Source organism: Ailuropoda melanoleuca, chromosome 6 (assembly GCF_002007445.2).
Source record: "Ailuropoda melanoleuca isolate Jingjing chromosome 6, ASM200744v2, whole genome shotgun sequence".
Lineage (NCBI taxonomy): Eukaryota > Metazoa > Chordata > Mammalia > Carnivora > Ursidae > Ailuropoda > Ailuropoda melanoleuca.
In genome coordinates this window covers 55,739,494-55,764,324 of record NC_048223.1, presented here as the reverse complement: position 1 = coordinate 55,764,324, position 24,831 = coordinate 55,739,494, and the positions used below count along the sequence as shown (strand labels likewise).

At 36.1% G+C, this 24,831-nt stretch overlaps 1 protein-coding gene across 1 annotated transcript in view; it reads left to right on the top strand.

Annotated features, from left to right (window-relative positions):
* Nucleotides 1-24,831, top strand: part of RYR2 (ryanodine receptor 2) — a 445,869-nt gene that overhangs the window by 65,333 nt on the left and 355,705 nt on the right. The window contains 3 exon segments of the mRNA XM_034663566.1: nucleotides 5,797-5,953; nucleotides 18,202-18,366; nucleotides 23,379-23,500. Coding sequence (XP_034519457.1) covers nucleotides 5,797-5,953; nucleotides 18,202-18,366; nucleotides 23,379-23,500 — 444 coding nt within the window.

The following is a 24,831-nucleotide window of genomic DNA, read 5'->3' as shown; positions in this document are numbered from 1 at the left end:
TTGGTAGTTTTCCTTGTGTTTCTATTTTTTGAAATAGCTTCAGGAGAATAGGTATTATTTCTTCTTTGAATGTTTGGTAGAATTCTCCAGGGAATTCATCAGGCCCTGGACTCTTGTTTTTGGGGAAGTTTTTGATCACTGCTTCAATCTTCATAATTGATCGGTCTGTTAAAATAATCAGTTTCTTCCTGTTTCAGTCTTGGTAGTTTATAGGTTTCCAGGAAGGCATCCATTTCTTCCAGTTGTTTAATTTATTGGCATAAAGTTGTTGATAAAAGTTTCTAATGATCCTTCCTATTTCATTGGTGTTGGTCATGATCTCTCCCCTTTCATTCATAATTTTATTAATTTAGGTCCTTTCTCTTTTCTTTTGAATAAGTCTGGCCAGTGGCTTATCAATCTTATTTATTTTTTCAAAGAACGAGCTTCTAGTTCTATTGATCTGCTCTACTGTGCTCCTGGTGTCTAATGCATTGATCTCTGCTCTAATCTTGATCAACTGCCTTCTTGTGCGTGTTAGACCTGTTCTTCTGTTCCAGCTCCAGCTTCTTGAGGTGAGAATATAAAAAGTGCATTTTAGATTTTTCTATTCTTTTGAGTGATTCTTGGTGGCTATGTATTTTCCCCTTAGGACTGCCTTTGCAGTGTCCCATAGGTTTTAGATCGATGTGTTTTCATTCTCATTGGTTTCCCAAAATTGCTTAATCTCATTTTTAATTCCCTAGTTTACCCAATCATTCTTAAGTGGGATGTTTCTTAGTTTCCAAGTGTTTGAGTTTCTTCCAAATTTTTCCTTGTGGTTGAGTTCCAGTTTCAATGCACTGTGGTCTGAGAATATGCAGGGAATAATTTCAGTCTTTTGGTATCAGTTGAGACCTGTTTTGTGACCCAGAACATGGTCTATTCTTGAGAATGTTCCATGGGCATTAGAATAGAATGAGTATTCTTTGGTTCTGGGCTGTAGTGTTCTACATATATTTATGAGGTCCATCTGGTTGAATATGTAATTCAAAGCTCTTGTTTCTTTGTTGATTTTCTGCTTAGGTGATCTGTCTATTGCTGAGAGCGGACTGTTGAGGTCCCCTACTGTTAACGTATTATTATCTATATGTCTCTTTATTCTGGTTAAGAGTTGGCTTATGTATCTTGCTGTTCCCCTGTTGGGGGCCTAGATATTTATAATTGTCATATCCACTTGTTGGATACATCCTTTAAGAATAATATAGTGTCCTTCTGTATCTCTAACTACAGTCTTTAGTTTAAAATCTAATCTGTCTGATTTGAGAATTGCTCTCCCAGCTTTCTTTTGAGGTCCATTGGCATGAAAAATGGTTTTCCATCCCTTCACTTTCAGCCTGGATGCATCTTTAGGTTCAAAATGAGTCTCTTTTAGACAGCATATGGATGGGTCATGTCTTTTTATTGAATCTGCAACCCTGTGGCATTTTATGGGAGCAATTAGGCCATTCACATTGAGAATGATTATTGGGAGATATGATTTGAATGATGTCATGCTGCCTGTGAAGTCTTTGTTTCTATAGATCGTAAATTTCTGTTCTGTATCACTCTTGGGGGCTTTTTACTTTTATAGAACCCCCCCCTTAATATTTCTTGTAGGGCTGGCTTGATGGTCACATATTCTTTCAGATTTGCTGGACTTGGAAGGTCCTTGTCTCTCCATCAATTCTGAATGACAGCCTTGTTCGATAAAAGATCCTTGGCTGGATGTTCTTCTCACTTAGTGCTCTGAATATGCCTTGCCAGCCTTTTCTGCCTTGCCATGACTCTGTAGACAGGTCTGACGTTATTCTGATGTTTCTCCTTCTGTAGGTGAGGATTCTCTTCCCCCTGGCCACTTTCAAGGTTGTTTCCTTGGATCTAATATTTGTGAATTGCACTTTTATGTGACGTGGTGTAGGTCTGTTCTCATTGATCATGGGAGGGGTCCTTTCTGCCTCTTGGGGACGAATGCTTGTTTCCTTTGCCAAATTAGGGAAGTTCTCAGCTACAATTTGTTCAAATATCTCTTCTAGACCTCTCTCTTTCTCCACCCCCTCGGGAATGCCGATGATTCTGACATTGGAACGTTTCATTGAGTCAGTCATCTCCCATAATCTACATTCTCGAGATTGGATTTTTTTGAACCAAGTTTCTGTTTTTTTCCTTCTTTTCTATCATGCCATCTTCCAATTCACTAATTCGTTCTTTTGCCTCATTTACCCTGGCCGTCAGAGCATCCAGTTTAGACTGCATTGATTTATAACATTTTTAATTTCTGCCCAATTTGCTCTCATTTCTGCCCTTAGAGATTCTATATTCTCGTTAATATTTTCATTAATATTTTTTTTCAAGCCTGTACATCATCTTGACCATTGTTTCTCTGAACTATATTTCTGACAATTTGGTTATATCCATATCCATCAGTTCTGTGGCTGAGGCCACAGACTCATTATCTTTTCTTTGCTGGTGGGGATTTCTCCTCCTCGTCATTCTGATGAGGAGAGGTTGCGGGGATGCACAGAGCCCAAATTATTGACCTGGACCCAGGCAGTGTGCACTTGTTTTATAGGGATCTTAGGGATGTGGGCTTCTTGATTTTTCAGCCTGCCTTCTGGGGGAGGGGCCTGCCGCGCTGATACTCAGGCAACCCTGTTTGGGTAGTGTCTCTGACCCCTGCGAGGGGGGATAGGGATGGGCACACTGTGAGTTTTTATTTCTGGGCTTTTGTTCTCTGGCGGCTTTCCCTGGCGGTTTGCTGTGCCTCTTCTGAGAATCAGAGCAGCAGTGGCCGAATCCCAGCCTCTGTCTCAGAACAGAGAGATCGCAGTCCACTCTCCACTGAGCTCTCTTGGCCTCTTTAACTCTGTTTCTGTTGGTGCTGCTAAAAACCCTGCAGCGATCCGGGTTGTGTACCCCACAGCTGGTGTCCCAGCAATCACTTCCAGGGCCAGCACGTCTCTGTCCTTTGTGCTTCTAACACCGCCAGCTGCCCCCGGTTCCCGCATGCTCCCGAACTCCCTGTTTCAGTATGGTTTGCGCGTACTCCGGAGCTCCAGTTTTCAGTCTGGTCGCATCGTGTTCCCGGGCTCTCGGTCTCAGTCTGCTCTCTCACGGGGGCTGGTCCGAGAGTCCGGCTGCTCCCCAGTGCAGGTGGCTACCGTTTCCTGGTGCCTGAGCGCGGTGGCTCCCTCCCCCTTCCGCTTATCTTCCAATATCTGTGTACAGATTCACGGCTCCTGGCTTCGTACCTCAATATTCATCGCTGGAGATGTTCATTTGTAGAGATCCAGATGCATCTTCCTATACCTCGGGCTGATTTCCTGGATGTTCAGGATGATATGGTACATATCCAGCTCAACTCAGGGGACCAGGTGAAAAAAGGTCCCCTACTCCTCCACCATCTTTTTCCAACCCCGCCTTATGTATGCTTCAAATTCCACTTTCTTATATGTTACAAAGAACCCGCAAAATCAAAGGTGGACATATCATGAAAACTGACCAAATACTTCCTGTTTCTTTGAGGTAATTTCAAGTGAATATAGCTAATACCAAGGAAGAGTTTTCTGCTATGTCACCATAGGAAATTGCTTTGTGTTACTCTGTTACTATTACTGTTTTCAGTTTTTACTAAATATTTTGTTGTCCTCTGATTCTGCTGTACTTGTCCTCTTTTCTTCTGGGCCATGGGCATTGGAGGCCAGCTAATTTGATGGATGTATGCTAAAGAAACTGTACTTAGACTTTACAGTGTTTTGCTGATAATTGGCGAAATTCATTCCATTTCTAACATAATCCTCTTGGTGACCTGAAAAGCGTGCTTATAAATTTGCACCCTATTAAGTAGATTTGTACACAGTATCCAGAATAGCCTCTAGAAAATCTGATACAAAGTATTACTTGGTCAAAATTTGGAACTATTTTGAAAATGAATTTGTTTTTTACGACGATTAAGATGAGTCATTACTTAGAATAAACATTTTGATGGTTCTTCAAATAATGAAAGTGAATATTAAAAATAATTGTTTCTCATAACATCTGCAAAGAATACACTTAATTTTATAAGAAGGGAACAAACAAAGCTTGTTTATTTACTTCACTAGAAATGATTTATTCTGTTGTTGGTAAACAAACTTTAATTTCATTTTTAATAATACTGTGCTATTAGGGTTTATTGGTACATGGTTATTACTTTAGTTGGGGGACTTGTCCAATTTAATTGCCTTTATAAACAAATCCATGTAATAATGATCTTATCACAATATCATTCTATTATTTTTCCCTGCTAATATTCAAAATGAAAAATCCAAGTTTGGAAATCAGAGTAAAATGACTTACAATTTACTAAGATTGGTGAATTTGAAAAAAGTATTCTCAATTTGTAGAATAAGAAGACCCTATATTTTTTGATGACCTTTTTAATCACCTTATATTAAAACAAGCTAATTAATTAATAAAATCATGTTAAAATTCTCCATATTTCCATTTTTTGTCTATTTGATTCATTACATAGTGATAAAAGCTTCCACTGTAATTATTTTTATAAGTAATTATCTTTTCCTTTTGTCTCATCTTTTCTTTTCCATTGTGAAGCTTCATGACATGTGTTCTTTTTAGAGTACGTTTTTTCTCTTTATAAAATACCTGACCGTATCCCCTTTATGTGATTTGCCTTAAACTCTAATTTGTTTAATATCAACTTTCTCATCACTATTTTCTTTTGAATTGATATGCATGGTAAATCTTTTACTTTCATTTATTTTTAGTGCTTGAAAAAATTATGTGATTTTCAGCATATTTCTTATCAGTGATAAGAGGCCATTGTTGTTTTGTACATCACTATGTTAACCGAAATGTGTGCACATCGGAACCTTGTTTTCCTTCTGTACTATAGTGAGCTCAAGGTTCAGATACATGCGATTTTCAGTTAACACAGCACTGCACACCACAGGATGGTCTGTACCCTGATTTTTGTTCTCTACCCTATCTGAAAGTCACTTTAAAAGCAGATTTTAATGGTCGTAACTTTGCTTTTTATCTTTTTTCTGCAACCTTAGTTTGTATGTTGCTTATTGCATTTTATTTTTTTTCCTTTTTTTTCTCTCTTGACCTTTTTAGAATTCTCATTTTCTTGGTTTGTCTTTTTTGTTGATCAGTTTTTAATGATATAATTGTTCCACATTATTAAAATTCAATGCATAGGAATAGGGTTCAAGTAAATCTATACTTTTATTTATATATATGAGTTCCAGTTAATCATAATTAGGCATTGACTGAATTACCACTATTTTTCAAATCTGCAAATCCAACAAGATTTTTTATATTAAAATGTTATTTATTTATATTATGTTAGTCACCATACAGTACATCATTAGTTTCTGATGTAGTATTCCAACAAAAGTTTTTAACTAGTAAATTCTAAAGTATTCTTTAAACTTATAATTTCCATATCTGTGACTCGTGATGAGATGTTAACTTGGACCACAAGTCCTTAGTCATCTTTGCACGGGGTGGTAAATAGTGTAGATGGCATTCTATTTAAAGTCAAAGTCTTTGAGTTAAAATTTGCTTCTATTTACTATTAGCTGTGTAACATTGTCTATTACTTAATCATTCTGGATAACCATTTTGTTGTTTGTGCAGTGAAATTCATACCACCAACATCACAAGGTTTTTGAGAACATTAACGGAGACAATATGTGCTAAGCAAAGTTCATTGTCTCCCACACGTACATTTTATCTGCTTTTTCTCCTGTGTTTGTGGATGAGATTGGATCAAGTCTTAACTGTGTTTGTTAGATGGAGTGGAAGCCACATAAGATGGGGCCAGCCTTTCCGACTACGCCATGTCACAACAGGAAAATACTTGAGTCTCATGGAAGACAAAAGCCTTCTACTCATGGACAAAGAAAAGGCTGATGTAAAATCAACAGCATTTACCTTCCGATCTTCCAAGGTAAGACAGAAAATATAATTTTGGATTACCTGTAATTATGTCCCTACCTTATTTCTTTTGATGTTAGAAATGCAAAGAGAAATGATACATCATTTTTTTACATGTATTTCTAAATCTCCAGTTTCTCTTCCATCCATTCCTTTCCAGTAAAACTCATTTCCTAAACCACTGAAACCTGCCCAGGTGTCTCACCTGGTTTATAGTTCTTGGGTTGTTTACATATAACACATTCATCTAGCTTGTTTCTGTTTACCTAGGCTTTGACAAGCACACTTAGCACAAACCTCATGCTGTTGTCTTGTAACAACATGTCGGTAAGCATGTCGTAACCTCAAAGGCACATTTACACATCTGCTCTTACATCCGGACCTTCCTTCTTAGGTCTTTCGAACCATTTGTAGGGGAAAAAACCTCTAAGAAAACTCTTTAGATCTCTAATAAGACTTCATGCGAACCAGGTGGTGAGTAGAATAGGAAAAAACACATCTGCATCAAAGTCAAGTTGGAATGCTGGTGCTCCCGCCCAGCGGCTCCCCTCGGTACCTCAAGTGTGGTCCCGACATACCAAGCCCACAATGCAATGGATTCCCACTCCGGAATCAGCAGAATAAATAATGTCCTGAACAGTGCGATGTCTCAGGAATAGTTGAAAATCCCATGTTGGGTGGACAGATGCCAAGCATCTGTATTCATTTTCATCCTAATTATCTATTGTGTCCTTAATCTAATGAGGGATGTGAAACTTGAGCATAACGGTAGGAACGAGCCTGGATTTCTCATTAGCTTTTGTCGCAGAGATGCATAAACCTGATATCCCTGTTACAGCTAAAGGGAAGTTTGGGTGAGTCCAGAAGTAACTGTGAGAAGATGGTAGCCTGAGTACCCATCCCAGTGCCATCCTGTTAGTTCTCCTGCTCTGCAGTGTCCAGGACGCTGGAATGTGCTCCACATTCTTGAGTTTCCCAGAGATTTCCGGGAGAGACAGCGGTGTGGATCCCTCTTCTGTAGGGTGAGAATAGGGAGGCGAGCTCACATGGGACTCACGTGTGGCTGTTTCTTGTGTGGACTCATACAGGGCTCTGAATGCTGTATTCCGTGGACCCCTGGGGGGTAGTTGCTCTTTGTCTGTGTAGATGGAAAGCGCAACTGGTCTTACTGTGAGTGAGCTTAGTGTTGAGGGGCTTTTTCCTTAAGCCTAACTAAGCAGAAGGCGGGAGTTTGTTAGTTTATCCATTGATAACACCTGAGTCCAAAAAAGGGGAAAAAAAATTCAGCTCAACCAAGAGGAATTAGTTACCTGATGGTAGAAGCCCTCTTTAAGTAAAAAAAGATGGTACCTATTAAAGCAACACACAGCTTTAAGGCAGAAAATTAGAAAAACTAAAGGAAATGCATGGCTTCCTAGCAAAATATAATTAGCAAAATATAATTTAGCAAAACAAAATCCCAGAGAAGTAGAGAACCTGAACAGGCATATAACAATGAAAGATGTTGGAAAAGTTCTTCAAGGTATAGCATCTACAGAGACAAAATCTAGCAAAAATTGGAGGCAAAAGGGAAAAAGTCAAAGGGATAGTAAGTGCTGTGATTGCCTCCCATGAAACAGAAGGCAAGTAATATTTTTTTAAAACTGAAAAGTCACGTAATAGAAGTATAAGGTATTTAACAGTAAAAAGGCAACACTAAAGTATAATGAAATTTACTAAAATAAGGTGGTGGAAGAGAGAAGATTTGGTGAAAAAAAGAGGAAAATACTACCATTGTCATTATCCATAATCCAGTCCGGTAGAAAGAGGACAAGGCAAAAAGAATCATAGACACACACAGCTAAAGAAACCAACAGTCAACAGAGACAGAAGGCCACATAGCAACGAACTAGAAAACTTAAATGTGACAGCAGAAAACCTAAAATGTGATAGAGTGGAGACCCAATGTATTTGCCTTACCAACACATAAAAATGGGCTAAAATCACAAGGTAAAATAAAAATTTCGTATTGGATCGTGAAGTATAAATTATGCTGACATTAAGAGACACCTCCAAAACAATTTTATTTGGGAAGTTTGTAAATAAAAAGATGGCTAATGGAATACCAGGAAAATACAAATAAGAACAGAGAAGGATGTCTGATTTAATATCAGATGAGAAATTAGGCAAAAGAAAGTATTGAGTGAGGCAAAGGATACTTCACAGTATCAAAGAATGCAATTCCCTGAGGATGTAACAGTTAACCAAATCTATGTACCAAATAAAATGACATAGTATTAATATTCATGAAACAAAACCTCTAGGAGATACAAGAGGAAATAAAAACTGGTGGTAGGAGACATGAAGTCACTGTTTCTCAGTTCATGATGGATAGATAAATAACATACAGAAGACGTAAACAACATGTAATAAGGAACATATATGTATCCCATACCACTGAGGAACTTTAGAGTGTCTGAGCCTGGGGAGCCCACCCAGGGGCCCTGCCCCTAAGTGGACATTCATTCACTTTGGAACATTTAAGGACTGCCTTGACTGGCTTGGGGACACACAGGGACCCTTTCTTCCCCTACTCCTTGGCTTTTTGAAGACAGTAATTGCTACATTTCTGTGACCTCTTATAAGTCTTCCCATAGAGCTGAACCCTCTCTGTACACCCGTTTCACAGGTGGGAGAACCAAGGGCAGGAGGGATGAGTCACTTGTCCAGGTCACTGAGTTGGAGCCTGGAAGAGGCGGTGGACAGGAGGTTATCTCTGCCCCAAACCTCCTCCAGGGTGGGTTTAAATAACCACACCCTGGCTTCAGGCTTGGAACCCTGAACTGACTAGTTTACTCATCTCCCCAGCCCTCTTGCCTGTCCGCCACAGGAGTCTGGAGGTGTGCCCTTCACCTTTCAGGGCCTTACACAGCTGAGGCACCACCCCACCCCTCCACAGGCTCCCAGGAAAAAATTCTATTTTGCTGTAGAAATCTGAATACTGAGTTCATCTTTCTGTTTTCATTATTTCTGTAACAGCCATATTCCCGTGGTCTCCAAAAATCCTGTTGCTAGAAATCTGAAACTGATACTACCTTTCTCCTTTTATTCTTTCTATAGCAATCCTGTTCTCCAGGAGGTAAATGGTTGCCAGTGGCAAAGTGGGCTAGGTTATTCAAATGGATTTGAAAATACCGAAGAGAAATGTATATTGACGTATTTTTAAACTTTCTTGCATACATACAGCCCCTGAGCTAGCAATTCTTCTTAATGAGGGGAGGTTGTCTTCCTGATATAAAATAAAACTGGTGCAAGTTAATGTCATCATTCTTAGTCATGGCAAAGAAATTGGAAAAGACTCAAATATTCAGCAAATATAGTCGATAGCTAAGTGGTATTAGCTCTCAGAATATACTGATCTGGAAAAATATCCATCATAATACTGTTGAATTAAAAAAAAGCAAATCATAATGTCATTTAAAAAACTATTTTTTCCTTAAAAAATTTCTTGTGTTTGTGTTTGTATATGATTATATAATAGATGTAGAAGGATCTACTCTCATCTTTTAGTTTTGAGTGCTTTAGAAAAATCAAAATAACAGGTATGTAAGAATAAATATGGGAGAAATTTTTTGTTTAACTTTTAAAAAACAAATCTCTGGATTATTTTGCTTGTTACAATAGCCATATTTCTTCTGCAACAACAAAACATCAGTTAAAGAAGAAAAGCATTGCACTGACATTCTTGGATGTGTTTTATACACTTTGTTGTTGTTGTTGGATGCCTAGAAATGGAAGTACTCAAAAACTAGAAATATTTTCCTCTGGATAGAAGTTCTTGCCCCAAATAGAAAAATTTGAAACATTTCCTCCCCAGTATCTCTGCTAATATTCTGTGTTAGAGTATAGCTGACATTTGAGGAATTTTAACTGGCTAGATCTTTCTCATCCTCTCTGCTCAGGGATTCTGCTTCTGGATTTTGGCAACTGTATAATGTCATAGCTTACACTGGAAGTAGAGAGCAAGGATCCCAATGATACTTACTAATGAGCTATTCAGTTTCTCTAAAGCTAATCTCCTGTTAAATCACTCTAATATGCCGGTAGTTAATAATTCACTGTCCTATACTCCACTTTTTAAATTCACCATGATAATTATATATGATAACATGGTTGAGAGCAGTGAAGGGAGAGCTGACAGCCAGGAAAACATTTTATTTCTACAATCACAGAGTTTTCATTTTAAAATCACTGGCAAATTAGGTAATAACGTTTTTTCCATGATATAGATAGTAACTCTATCATTTCCTTCTAAAATTACTTTTTTATTACGTGTAATAGTCACAGAAAATTTTTAAAGGGAATTTAAAAAATGTAGTGAAGGGAAAATTACATTCCATTACTCAGAAACAACTGTATTGTATGTGTGTGTTATTAGCAAATATATACATATTTTGATATTTAAGCTAATTATAAACTGAAATCTATTTGAGTAAAATTCTTTCTGTAATTCACAATAAAGAATAATTGAACTAAGAACCAACTAAAACAGAATAAAAATAGTCTTTAATTATAAATGAAATTATATATTTTGAAATAAAGTATTTTTATATTATCAAGATTTTAGAGAAAATAGTAGTAAATAGATTTTCTCATTCTTTTGTTAATTCTCACATTTGATCATGGCCCCTGGTCTTTGAAATAATACTGGGTTCACTTAAAGGTGTATATATATGTATTTTTTCACTTAAAGATATGTTTGTTGCTTTTTTTCCCTTTAGTGCTATCTACATATTTTTATTATACTATTACCAGTAAAAATAATGAGTATTTCAATTTCTGAAAGGCAAAGACTTTTTTTTTAATGTAACATTTCTTTGATTCTTAGTATATTTTGAGTACACAATAAACGATTATTGATTGACATAACTACTGTGTTGCAAATCATGTCTTCATTACTGTGATGAAAAATTTAACTTTTCTAGATCAACTGAAAATACCAACCTTTATCTTGGATTTAGGGTATGGTTTTGGAAACTCTAGAAGTAAAAATCATTGTCATGATCCATTGTACTTACATTAGCAGTGCCTTACCCGTAACTGTTGAGACCCCTTTGAAAGTATATTCTTAAAATTTAGCAAATCATTAAGATTATTCTTAAAAGTATAAGTGAAAGTGGCTTTAAAAAACTATTCAACTACAAACTGAGGGCTTCAGAGGGGAGGGGGATGGGGGAATGGGATAGGCTGACGTTGGGTAGTTAGGAGGGCACGTATTGCATGGTGCGCTGGGTGTTATATGCAACAAATGAATCATCGAACTTTGCATCAGAAACCAGGGATGTACTGTATGGTGACTAACATAATATAATAAAAAAACATTAAAAAACTATTCAACTAGTAAATATAAGGAGCAATTTTTTTTTTGATTGTCATTGGGAAGTCTTTGACACTAATGTGAGCACTCAATACCCAGTCTCAAATTCATAATTTGACAGGAGACTCAACAATTGTTGATAAGTGTATATCTTCAGAATACACAGAATAAAGTGCAAAATAGTTTATAATATAGCCTATGTTCTCTTTTTTTCCAGCTTTATTGAGATATCATTGGCACATAGCATTGTATAAGTTTAAGGTATACAACATGATGATTTGATACATGTATATATTGCAAAGTGATTATGTTGGTCTTCCATTAAAGACATTTTACATAATGAAGAATTCAATTTGATTTATGTAGATTTCCTTAGACCAAGTATTCTTCAGTTTCTCTACTCCTAGAACTTGAACCATCACTTTTCCAGTATGTTGAAATGTCAGTTTTAATCATTGGTAGGTCTTGCCAATTACAAATGTATTATATTCCCTCAAGATGTAATTTTTCTTTAGCTTACTATGCCACTAAAATATTCCCCTGTAAGTGGTTTTCTCCAGTTTTTCTCTCCCACACACCCTGAACAAAAACCTTTTGGTACTGAAATGATGGAATACCTACCTCAAATAAGACTGCCATTGAGATGACAAGGGTTACAGATCACATGGCAGAAATAGAACATTTCAGGACATAGTTTTTAGTATGTCATTTTTATTTGGGATTTTTAAAATTTTTTGTTCAAAAAATGTTAAAGATGTTTTAAAATATACATACACAGTGAAAATAAGTATAACAGCTAACAGTTTATTATATGCCGAGTAATGTGCTAAGCACCTTACATGCATTATCTTGTTTAATCCCTAGTCAAGCCTGTGAAGCTTAGATAATACTTTTAATCTTCATTATGCAGATGAGAAACTGAGGCTTGGTTGAGTTATGTGCCCGTTCCAGACTTTGGACGAAAATACTAAAACTAAAACCCTCTTTAATAAGAAAATTAAAGATTTAATAATAATGATAATGTCAGGTAGAAAAGATAACATTGCTCATCTGTGATCATCTGACTATTATGGTTGTTTAGTGATTGATTCAGTATCTAAAAAATAAAAGAGTGGAGAATTTGGGGTTTTTTCTAATCAAAATAGTTAAGCAGTCATCGATGGAGATGGATTTTGCATTCAATCAGGATTACATTCAAAATAAATTTTTCCAGTCACCCTTTTTCAAGGGGTGTTGATGGCGTCATAGAAAATAATGCCAATTATGGTTTCATAGACGATATAGAAATTCAGTTAGAGTTTTTATGCTGATCCTTCTTAGTGGCAGTCAGCCCGAGAATGAGCTCACTGAAACATTCTCTGGTTAAGATGAGGTGCATCAGTCAAAGTTCAACCAGAGAAGCAGAGCCAGCATGAGATACGTGTATATTAAGGGATTTTTATTGTGCGGATTTGCTTTATGAGATTGTGAGGGCTGGTTGAGGAAGCCTGGAGTCCATCCTGCAGGTGGCCAGAGAGGAAGATCATGATGAGGATGGGACCCCGTGGGCACTAGCTTCTTGCTGTCTCTGAGCTCAGGGAAAGCCTATGCCCTCTTTAAAGGGCTCACCTGACTGATTGTCACTCATCCTGGGTGACTCACAGTCAACTGAATAGGACCTTAATTACATCTGTAAGATCTTTTCACTTTGTCTATCGTGTAATCTGATCATGAGTGCTCTCACATCATGTTCATTGGCCCAACCGACACTCAGGGGGCCAGGATTACACAGATATGAGAGGGCTTTTCCTAAGGGGCTGTGATCTTGTTTCATTGCTACTATGAAAGCCCATCAAAGGCGCTCCCAGAACAAGAAATTTTTTAAAGCCCTTCTCTCCACAAACCCACCCACCAGAGTGTCTCCTCAGATTTCTGAACACCAGGGATGAATAAAGCTATGTATTTTTTATAACCCTGCTTTGGATGGGCGAAACTTGGCCTGGTCTATCTGTGCTAGTAATTTCTTTGACTCTTTTGCATTGTTAGACTCCCCAGTTCTCAGCGACTACTTTGTGTTTAAGTGTGGCACCATAAACAAGCCCAAAAATTTTTGTACTCTTAATTTTCCTAACTTCAACCACTGTTTGTCTTAAGCAGAACTGGCTATGACAAAAACAAACACTCCATCCTTTAAGGATAAAGGCCTTCCCCCCCTTCTTGTCAGTCACCTGAGAGAGTAATTTGGAAGGATTTAAGGATGATTTCTATTAATGCTAGAAGAATCTCTCTGACCTACCTTGTCCATATAATAAGAACAAAATCATACATGACTAATTTAAAAATCTTAATGAGCCTTGGGGCGCCTGGGTAGCTAAGTTGCTTAAGTGTCCAACTCTTGATTTTGGATCAGGTCATGATCACGGGGTCATGAATTCGAGCCCCAAGGAGGCTCCATGCTGGGTGTGGAGTCTGCTTACGATTCTCCTTCTGCCCTTATCCCCTCTAAAAAAACCCTTAATGAGCTTCATTTGGTATATCTAATGCCCATGTATCACTTAATACGGACGGTTGTCAGAAATAGTTTTGGCTTTATGGGGCAGTTTGGTATGACCAATGCCAAAATATCACTTAATATTTTTCTTGTTGGTCTTTTTTACTTCTAGAATCATTTGATATTCATTAGGAAGTCAGATTTTCTAAGCATTCATAAGTAGAATTATTTAAACGTTAGGAAAGGGAGTAGTTTATATTTTCTGAGGGAAATCAGATGGGGTATGTGATATTCTTCCAAAAATTTATGTATTCATTTAATAAGTCTTTATTGAGAATCTAGTATTTGCAGGCTCCATTCTGCTCCTGGGGACATGGGCCATTGGAGTGAAGGAACCAGACATATGATTCCTGCCCTTGAAAAACTAATTAATAATCAAGTGGGAAAGAAGGCTGTCGAGAAGCAATTTCAGTAAAATGCCACCATTTCTCTCATAGTTGAAGTATAGCATGCTGTGGTTGTCTGTGAAGCAAAAGAGAAAATGTCTATCCAAAAAATCCTCTAATAGTAGAAAATGGAAATCTTTTCAGTAACTCTAGACTGTGTTAAAAAGAGTTGGTTCCTTTTTGAACATTTTCGTGGCTCTCAGATCTCAAGATTATTCTTATAGGATGGATGATTAGACTATTTAAACATTTATGGATGTTAGTGAATGCCAAGATAATAGTGAGGATCTAAACATTTCCTAAGTTAAATGCAGGAGGTATGGGAATTAAATCTTATATAGTGTTTTGGGGAATGTTTCCACTTAATGGCAAAGTGCCTTTTATGTCCGAGTGCTCTTAAAGGCAAAGTGATCTTGGGGGCGCCTGGGTAGTACAGTCGGTTAAACGTCTGACTCTTGGTTTTCACTCAGGTCATGAACTCGGGGTCTTGGCATCGAGCCCCACATCAGGCTCCTCCTCAGCATGGAGTCTGCTTAGGACTCTCTCTCCCTCTGTGCCCCCCCCCAAGTAAATAAATCTTAAAAAAAAAGAGTCTGATCTTGAGATTCGAAAATTTCTATTAATCTGTTTTCAACTGCATTGACTCCTTAGTCTGTAATTGTAATCTGATGTTATGTTGATCCAATTAATTTTGTATTTCAATTATTATTTCCATTTTGCTATTACATTGCATTTTACATAGTTTCTATTTCTCAACTGAGATCCCATCAGTTTATTCATAATGCATGTGTTTTCCTTCATGTCCGTGAATGTATTTTATATTTATAATATTTGCTAATTGTGAAGGCTATCTTTGCATCATTTCTATTACCTGTTATTTTTTCTTTGGTATGGGTCACATTTGGTTTTGTTTTCTTAATTTAGTATAGATCACCTTTTCTTTTTTTTTTTTGGCAGTATATACTGGATATTAGAAATGATATGTTATAGAGACTCTTAATTTTGTTAAGGGTTTGTTTGTTTTTGTGAAGAGTGATTATACTTTCAGCAGGCAGTTAACCTGCTGGGCTGAATCTCCAGTTTTGTTCTTTCCTTTGCAGGGGCAATGCCTTGTATTCCTGCTCAGTCATTTCAGCTTTCATCTGTGGCTGTTCTGCAGGGCATAGTTTAGTGGTCAGCAAGAATTTGGGTGAATTTTATAATCAGACTTTGCAGATACTTTTTTGGTCCAGGATTTAGGTCATCTAATTTTCTGGCTGCTTGTGAGTGCTAAAGTGTGTTCTCTGATATTTCAAGCCAGTAAAGCAGCAGATTTCTTCTCCCTGAGCTGCAGGCAGATTGGGCAGGGCATACTCCATGGCAAAAGGCAGCTTTTAAGAAATCACCTGGGTACCATTTTCCTCTAGAGAGAAAATATTCTCCAATTTCTCCCTTCTTTTGGTCCCGCTCAAGGATCTTCTGATAGATTCTGGAAAGGATTTTTTTTCCTCCAAATTTTATAATTGTTATCTACGGGAGGATTAGTGTAAATTTAACTACTCTGTGATTTCCTAAAGTCAGAGTAAGTAAAACAAAAACAGGAACAAAAGAATAAAAAAGAACGAAAAAAGAAATAAAGAAGTGATGCCAAAACCAAAGTCTGCTTATTTTGATACAGTGTAGATAATACAGAGTATTAGTAAAATTATTACTTGCCTAATCTGGACAATGTATTTCTAGTAATACAGGCTAATTTTATGTTAGAGGCTTTTAGTAGCTGCCACACTCTCCACTCATGTTATGCTTATGCTTATAGTTGTTCAAAGCATCGAGATTATTCCCACTTGAATTTCTCCTTCTCTTAAACCTGACTTACAGAAAATGACAGTAAATAAAAGAAGGAAAGACCATCAATGGCCTGTGTTCTTTCGTACAGCAAATAATCACACTTTACTTTTTTCTAATGTTACTTTAGCAGATCTTCCCTGACCTGAGGGTCAGAGATAGTTACTACAGCAGTCTTCCTGAAATGTCATTATTATAACTTCTAACCCACAGAGTGATGTGAGCTACTTAATAAAAACCAAAGCATAACTTTACAATTAGTAGTTGTGACTTCTTAAAACACAATCCATAGTCTGTAAGTATAGACCACCAACTAATTCCCTTGGATAAAAGAAAAACAAAAAGTTAGAATGTTAGGAGCTCATTGTTTTATTCTGAGGAGATAATTACATTGTTATATTTTCCCCTAGAATTTAATTTTCCCATTGATAGGTTTGGCGTAAGCAGATTAGTAGTTTATCTTCTTTGATAGAATGAAGTTGGAATGGCTTAATTATCTGTTTTATTGCAGAGTCTTAGAATAGTGTTTCAAGTTATTTGCATAATGGTTACATCAGCTGATAATTGTATTCATTTTCTTATATGACCTTGACTCTTTGTATTAAGAATTTCAATTCATTTTAATTTTCAAATGTTGGCATATTCCTAATCATTTTAGAATTATTAGTACAGTGTGCAAATGGCATGAACAAAATCTATCAAAATTTTGTTCTACTTGAATTATTTCTTTTGGTATAGGAAACAGCCATAAAGTTTACTGCAACCTAATCTTCAAAAACATTTGTGTAACTATTAGTAATTTCCAGCTAATTGTGTAACTGTTACTCCAAACTTATCTTCAAGAACATTTATGTAACTATTATGAAAGCTAAATAAGAAAAGACCAGATGAAATGTAAAGTAAATTTAACAACAAAAGCTAGACCAAGGAGAAGAATAAGAAACCACAGAGGGAGGAACAGCAACCAAAAGAACATTAGTTTTTGTTGTTGTTTTTGCTGTTATTTTAAGGACTGTATAGAACTTGAAAACATCATGTGTGCCTGAAGATCAGAGTTAAGTGTGGGAGGGAAAACTGAAAGAGCGTGTTGAAGGAGGAAGCATTAAGATAGGGAGGGATTTGTATAGTTAGTTGGAGTCAGAGGATTGGTTGGTTGTTCATAGCGCAGGAACTTACCCTAGTAGCCCTGGGAGCAAGTGGGTCTGTAGTCTCCATTGGAAGTTGCAGTTGTAGAAACTGAGTTATGGCTTTGATCAGTTCAAGAAAAATCATCACTGTTATTAACATCCTTAGTAACATCACCATCAACATTTATCAACACCATTTTCATGGTCAGAATCATTAAAATTTATATATATTTATTTTATTCCAGGCTGAACACTTTATGTGCATTATCTCATTATCTCATTTTTTCTGATACTATGGGTGAGATGCTTTTGTTAACTTTATTTACAGATGAGAAGCCTGAGGCTTAAAAGGTTTAAATTGTCTTGAGGTCACAGAGGTAATCAGTGGCAGAGATTGAACTCAAAACTGAATTTTCTGTTCCCCTTAAACCTATGCTCTTAACCACCAATAATGAAAAAAAAATCTGGAAAGAATATGAAGCCTAAGCTACTAATTTTAAGATCTCTGGTTTGGAGTTTGTCATTAAGCAATATAAAATTTTATGTTAGGGCCAAAATAATTTTCTACCAGCATCAATAATTCAAGGTATGTTTATCTTTACAATTTCCCACTTTGATTTTTCAGTATCAGTTGAACTGCTAGAATAGAGTATTTGACATTATTTTAAAGGATGTCAGACTGCTGAATTTTTCAAGGAACATATTTACAAAAAGGCAAAGTTCTTTCAATATAAACTAGTAGTTTGGGCTCCTGGGTGGTTCAGGAGTCGTGGGATGGAGCCCCGCATCTGGCTCCCTGCTCCATAGGGAGCCTGCCTCTCCTTTAGCCTCTGCCCCTCTCTTTCTCTGTCTCTCATGAATAAATAAATAAAATCTTTAAAAAATATATATAGATTATGTTTTATATATATAAATATATATAAATTTATAGATATATATAAGAAAATATCTATATATATAAACTAGTATATATATTATACTAGTATTTTTAGGACTTTTGCTTATCTTCTTTTTTTTTTTCCCTCTTTCTCTCCTTAGGAAAAATTGGATGTAGGGGTGAGAAAAGAAGTCGATGGCATGGGGACATCTGAAATAAAATACGGAGACTCAGTATGCTATATACAACATATAAATACAGGCCTGTGGCTTACTTACCAGTCTGTGGATGTGAAATCAGTGAGAATGGGATCCATACAACGTAAGGTAAGATTATGTAAAAACGCAATTTATAGTGGCCATTTTGTATGACAAAAATACACAAATGCAAAACTATAAGAGGTAGCTAACACTTGGAGCCACCTGCTGAACGTGCAGAAAGATCAAATCCCACCATAATAATCTCTTTCGTTTTTGTGAGGTGAACAATGCTGGTTGTTACATCATGGCTTTAAGTATTAAGCCAAGAAATAGACTCTTTTCTGGATTCTAGCACCTACGTACTTCACTTTGTTCTCTGTGCTCCTGCCAGGGTCATGTCTCTAAAATACAGGAGGGCTCATGCACTCTAGCTAATTAATTAATCTAAGTTTAAAGGCTTACACTTGATTATTAGAAGATTTTTGTGCATGTTTGGGATAACTTAGGTATGTGAATATACTTTTCCAACTATAAATGCCATCAATTCTAAAGCAGGTATTTTCACTAATAATTTGGTATCTAAATCAAGATATTCTATAAGTATAAAAAATAAATATATAAGTATAAAAAAATACACTGGATTTTGAAGGCAAAGGACAACAACAAAAAGAATGTTAAATACTTTAGTAACAGCTTTGTTCTGTTTATTATGTGTTGAAATAATAATATTGTAGATATATTAGGGTAAATCAAATATATAATTAAAATTTTACCTTTTTTAAAAAATTTTTTGATGTGTTTTCTGGAAAATTTAAATTTACATATTTTAGAAACAGTTTCTGCCACCCTTCTCCCCCACCCCATGCTTCCTTCCAGTACTACCACACTGAAGGATAGATGCTATCATTGCTTGTAATACTGGAGATGAGTTTTGTGCAGGCCTTTTTATTATTTTATGGATGGTGATTTTATTGGATTTGCCATATGGCATTCTATATTGTTATACTTCAGTATTTACCAGAAAGGTTAATGTTCAAAGTATGATTGCACAAATCATAAGGAACAGAAAGAGGGAACAAAGTAAAATTCTTAACTCAGTTATTACTTTCTGTGAGCTCTTGTCTAGTTCCACATTTTCTTTATAGTTTTAACTAAGAGTTGAGTATGATAAATGATTATGAGAAAAATATAGGTAGAAATGATAACATGTAGACACATTTTTTAAAAGATTTATTTATTTATCAGGGGGGAAGCAGAGAGAGAGAATCTCAAGCAGATTCCCCACTGAGTGCAGAGCCCAATGCAGGGCTCGATCCCAGGACCCCAAGACCATGACCTGAGCTGAAACCAAGAGTGGGACACTTAAACAGCTGAGCCACCCAGGGGCCCATCGTATTTTTGCAAAGATAGAAATAAGTTTTAATCAGAAGATCACTAGAAACCTCAGGTGTCATTTCCCATTCCCTATACTTAAGTGGTAAATGCAATATATATATATATATATATATATATATATATATATATACAATTGTCTTAAACAATTGTCTTCAATCTTTTTTTGCTCAAGTACCACTTGAATGAATTTTTAAAACCACACACCTCATGACATAGTTTTTGCTGTAAATTTAAATAGTTGCAAATAAAATGATTTCCGACTTATTGTAAATAGGAACATTTTAAACCAAACTCTACATGTCTTTTAAATATTTTGCATGGGAATTAAATACCAAGAGTTTCCATGATTACCTTTCTGCTGAATTGCATTCTGCTGAATTCAACGAAAGCACCAAGCCCTGGAAATGTTATCTTCTAAGTGGACCTCAAAGTAATTCCCTCTGCCCCATCCCTACAGATCTAGTTCAGCCTTTCTCATCCTTTGTGTGCTCTATTTCCAGAGCCTCTTAACCAGTGTGTCTGCCTGCCTTCAGTCTTACTTCTCTCCAATCTATTCTGGCTTTACGACCGCCATGTTTAAAACCCATCATGGCTGAGCTTTACTTCCTGTGGTAATTTCAGTCTCCTTACCACGACAAACTAGATCACTGGTTAATCAGTCCTTTCTCTGTTTTCAGTCCATTGCAGTTTATGCTGGGGTTCTTTTTTTTTTTTTTAAGATTTTATTTATTTATTTGAAAGAGACAGAGACAGCCAGCGAGAGAGAGAGGGAGCACAAGCAGGGGGAGTGGGAGAGGAAGAAGCAGGCTCATAGTGGAGGAGCCTGATGTGGGGCTCGATCCCAAATCGCCGGGATCACGCCCTGAGCCGAAGGCAGACGCTTAACCGCTGTGCCACCCAGGCGCCCCTATGCTGGGGTTCTTAATCCTTACTCCACTATCTTATTCTTTAACCATGGGTTAAAGTCAAAGTGGGACTTAGACTCACCACCATAGGTGAGCATAGAGCTTTCCTTCTAGAAAGCTAAGGGTGTTGAGAAGTTAACCAGTCTTAAGCTAGAGAAGACAGACTTTATAGGCCATAGGAGAGATAATCTAGTAAAATCTCTACTGTAGACTTATTACCACTTGGAGAACCATCTACTATAGTAAATCCTTAGGGGAAGACTTCAGTGTAGTCACGATATATGAGAACTTCTCAGTCCAGATCTCCTGTGTTTTATATACTTCCCAGTTAGCTAGTGGCTTCAAATCATTTTAATTTTCAAGAAAAGCATGTTGGTCATATATTTGCCAGATGTTTACATATTTGAAACTGGCTTTCTGTTGTTTCATATAAATAAATACTTGGTTAGTTAAAAAATGTCTGAATCACTATTCATAGCTTTAATGTATCCCACATCATGTGAATATTCATGTTTTGCTGCAGAAATATAAATTTATTGATTGCAGAGTGATGCACAGATCACACTAGAGTATTACAAATAGTATACAGTTTATAAGAAATAGTATACAGTTTTAAGAAAATCTGAAAACATCTGTCACCAAAAATTTTTAATTAGCACACATATGTCTTTTTAAAACTGAGAGAATTGTACAACCTCTGTTTTCCTTCTGTTTGTTCGTTTTTTTCTCAGGAAATGGGCTTGTTCTTCTTCTCCATGTTGGCTGTCTTCTCTTTCTGTATTTTTATCTTTCTTCCTAGTTTCTAGATCACATCACTCATTTTGTTGTGTTTGGTGCTCATCTCCTTAAGTTCTTTCAGTGCTTTTGAAATTTCACTTTTCTTGTAATATTTCATGATCTCATCCCCAATCACTTTTTCTGTCAGCTTTCTATTTTTCATCTCTTCTGCTTGCTCACCTCATGTGCTTTCTTATTGTGAATCTCACTCCCGTTTCACGGAAATTATACTTTCTTGAATCCCTCAGACAATTGAAATAGTTTATGTATTTAAGTGATATCCTACTATTCCTGTTTTTCTTGCTTTTTAAAAACTTAGGAATTATTGCTGAATTTTATCAATTAGAGGAATTATAAATCAGGTTTTAGCATCCTTCAGTTTGTTGATAAATAAAGTAATAGACATTATGATATTGAAGAATCCTTAAAGGCATAGATGAAACCCTACTTGTCCATAGTTTATTATGCTTTTTAAATATTATTAGATCTTATTCATATTTTATTTAGAATTATTACATATATATTCAGAGATAATACCAACTTTCCTTCGTTAGGGATACAAATTTGAATTTGAAATTTGAATTCCATGGAATTTTCATATATGACAAAATATTCTGTTTCTGGTCTTTTTCAACCATTTAAAAATGTAAAATTCATTAAAAGCTCACAGACTGTACTGAAAAAGGCAACAGGCCATAGTTTTCTCACCTTTGGTCAGAGAGGGCCAGTTTACCATGAAAATTCTCTGTTCTTTGAAGATTCTTTAGAGCTCACTTGTAAACCTAGGATCTTTTAAATATTAACTCTTAAATTTCCTTTCTCTCTTAAATAAGCTGATCTCATCAAATTTTCTACTATATTTAATTCTTAATTTGCTAGGAAGCCGTCTGTTTCCTCTGGGATATTAACTTACATTTTTTTTGCCATTGAGTTGTAAATAGTATTGACTTATGACAGTGGTACAGTTTTAATGTGTTTTGTGTCTTATATCTTATTCTCTTTTTTTTTTTCTTCTTTTTAAAAATTTTATCTTTAGCCTGGCTTGTGAAAGGTATATCTATTTTATTTATCTTCTTAAAGAATCAAATTTTGGGTTATTCATCCTTTTTAGCACTTTATTTGGTTTCTGGTCCATTAATTCCTCTTTTTATCTTCCTTAATTCCACTGTTCCACTTTATTTGTTTGTTTGTTTGTTTTTTTAGTCTTACAACAAGTAATATGTGTCTTCATTTTAATCTTTTTCTTTTTTTTTTTTGTCAGTGAAGACATTTAAGGCTACACAGTTGCCTTTTAATACAGACATAGCTCTGTCTCATTGACAGAGGAACTCTAAGGAGTTCCTTTTTACTTTCTAGATAGTATATACTTTTAATTCTAGTCATTAATTGTAGTTTAGTACACCTGCTTAGATGTGCTGAAATGTCTTGCTACAAGCATCAAGTGAAGGAGGCTAGATACACATAGTCCCATTTATGTGTAGTACACAACTGACCTTTGTTATGAAGAGTTGGGAAGGTGGGGAGTAGTGTAGAGGATGAGGCCAGTAAGGGAGCCCTAGGGGAAACTTTAAGGTGCTATAATGTTCTCTTTCTTGATTGGGGTGTTGGTTACATGGTGTGTTCATTTAGCTGTTCACCTAAGATTTCTACACTTATATTATTACTTCTGTAGAAAGTTCAAAAGCATAAAGCCAAACAAAAGAACTAATAAAATCATGTTTTTTAAAGTACTTAGATGCCCTGGAAACAATGATCAGTACTTATTACTCAGGCTATGTTCAGAACTGGTAACTGGCATACCAATGCAGCATTTTCCTTTACCGCTTTTTTCAGAGTTTGCTTAGACTGTGGTTCAGTCATTGAACGTAAATATGTGAGATCTGGTGTCTGTTTTGTAAGAGAACTGTGCATATTATTTTAAATGTACACATCAGCTTATTGTCCCTTGTACCTGCCTTTTGATTCTGTTTATTGTTAGGGCTTACCGTTGGAGTGCACATCTTCTTAACACCCATTTAGAAAGGAGATGGGGGTCATGGTGTTATTTCTCCATTTCTGTAGGCTATTATGCATCATGAAGGTCACATGGATGATGGCTTAAATTTATCTAGATCTCAGCATGAAGAATCACGGACTGCACGTGTCATCCGGAGTACAGTCTTCCTTTTCAATAGATTTATAAGGTACATTTTCTTCTGTTGTAGTAGTGGTTTGACATTTTATTTCAATGTCCTTATTGGATTTACAAATACACAATTCTAAAATATACTGTGGTGGTAAACCTATAATTTCGTAGGTTGGCAGTACACATTAGAAAATGATAGACGATTTTATGTCTTTCTTATAAATAAACTTTTTAAAAGGGAATGTGATTTTTAGAAATTGTGTGTGTAATTTATAATTCATAGCTGGGGTTCAGGATTATTCTATAATATACCCTTATGCTGCAACTACTTAAATTTGCTTTCATACTGAGAGTAATGAAGCCTAGATACTTGTGAGTTTTGAACTTTATTTATTTATTTATTTATTTATTTTAAAGGGTTTGGGGAGGGGCAGAGGGAGAGGAGGAGGGAGAATCTTAAACAGTCTCCGAGCTCCGTGTGGAATCCAATGCAAGTCTCGATCTCACAACCCTGAGATCATGACCTCAGCTGAAATCAAGAGTCGAACACTTCACCAACTGAACCCACCCAGGCACTCCTTGAATGGTATTTAAAAATGATTCTTGTAGTAAATAAGTTTTCCTACCTCATAATGGAAACAGTTGCAGATCTGCAAACTAAATCAAACTTGTGGTCAAGGTATTTCCTGGTAACATTAAACCAATATACTTTCTGGCTTGTGATGGATATATCATATGTCTTTTTAAACTTTCAGATTTGATGGGAAAAATATTTGTTTTATTAGTGTAGTCTTATTTACTATTAAGATCCTAATTTTTAAAAAAGTATTGGCGGATTTCTGTTTTTCACTTCTTAGAGTAGAAGTCAAGGTCATTTAGATTTTCTTTATTTGAGTTTTCTTAAGTAGTTTCTTTTTTAAGATTTTATTTATTTTAGAGAAAGAGCATGCACAAGCGAGTGCATGCTTGAATGAGGGGAGGGGCAGAGGGAGAGGAAAAGAATCCTAAGCGGACTCCACACTGAGCACGGAGCCTCACATGGGGCTCAATCTCACAACCCTGAAATCATAACCTGAGCCAAAACCAAGAGTTGGATGCTTAACTGACTGAGTCTCCCGGCTACCCCTATAGTTTATTTTCTGTGACCCTTCTGGTCTCTGTCTTCTAGGTCAGGGTAGTGGGGGTGGTGGTGGTGGTGGTGATGGAATTGTGTGTGTGTGTGTGTGTGTATGTGCGTGTTTGCCTTTGGGTTGTGAGAAAGGATTTTATTCTTCTGGACTGCAAGAAATATATATAAAACCTTCTTTTCCTTTAGGTATATTAATAAATGTATTCTGAAAGTTATATTAGGGATGAATCTGTGTTTAGTAGTAATATTGTTTAATCTTC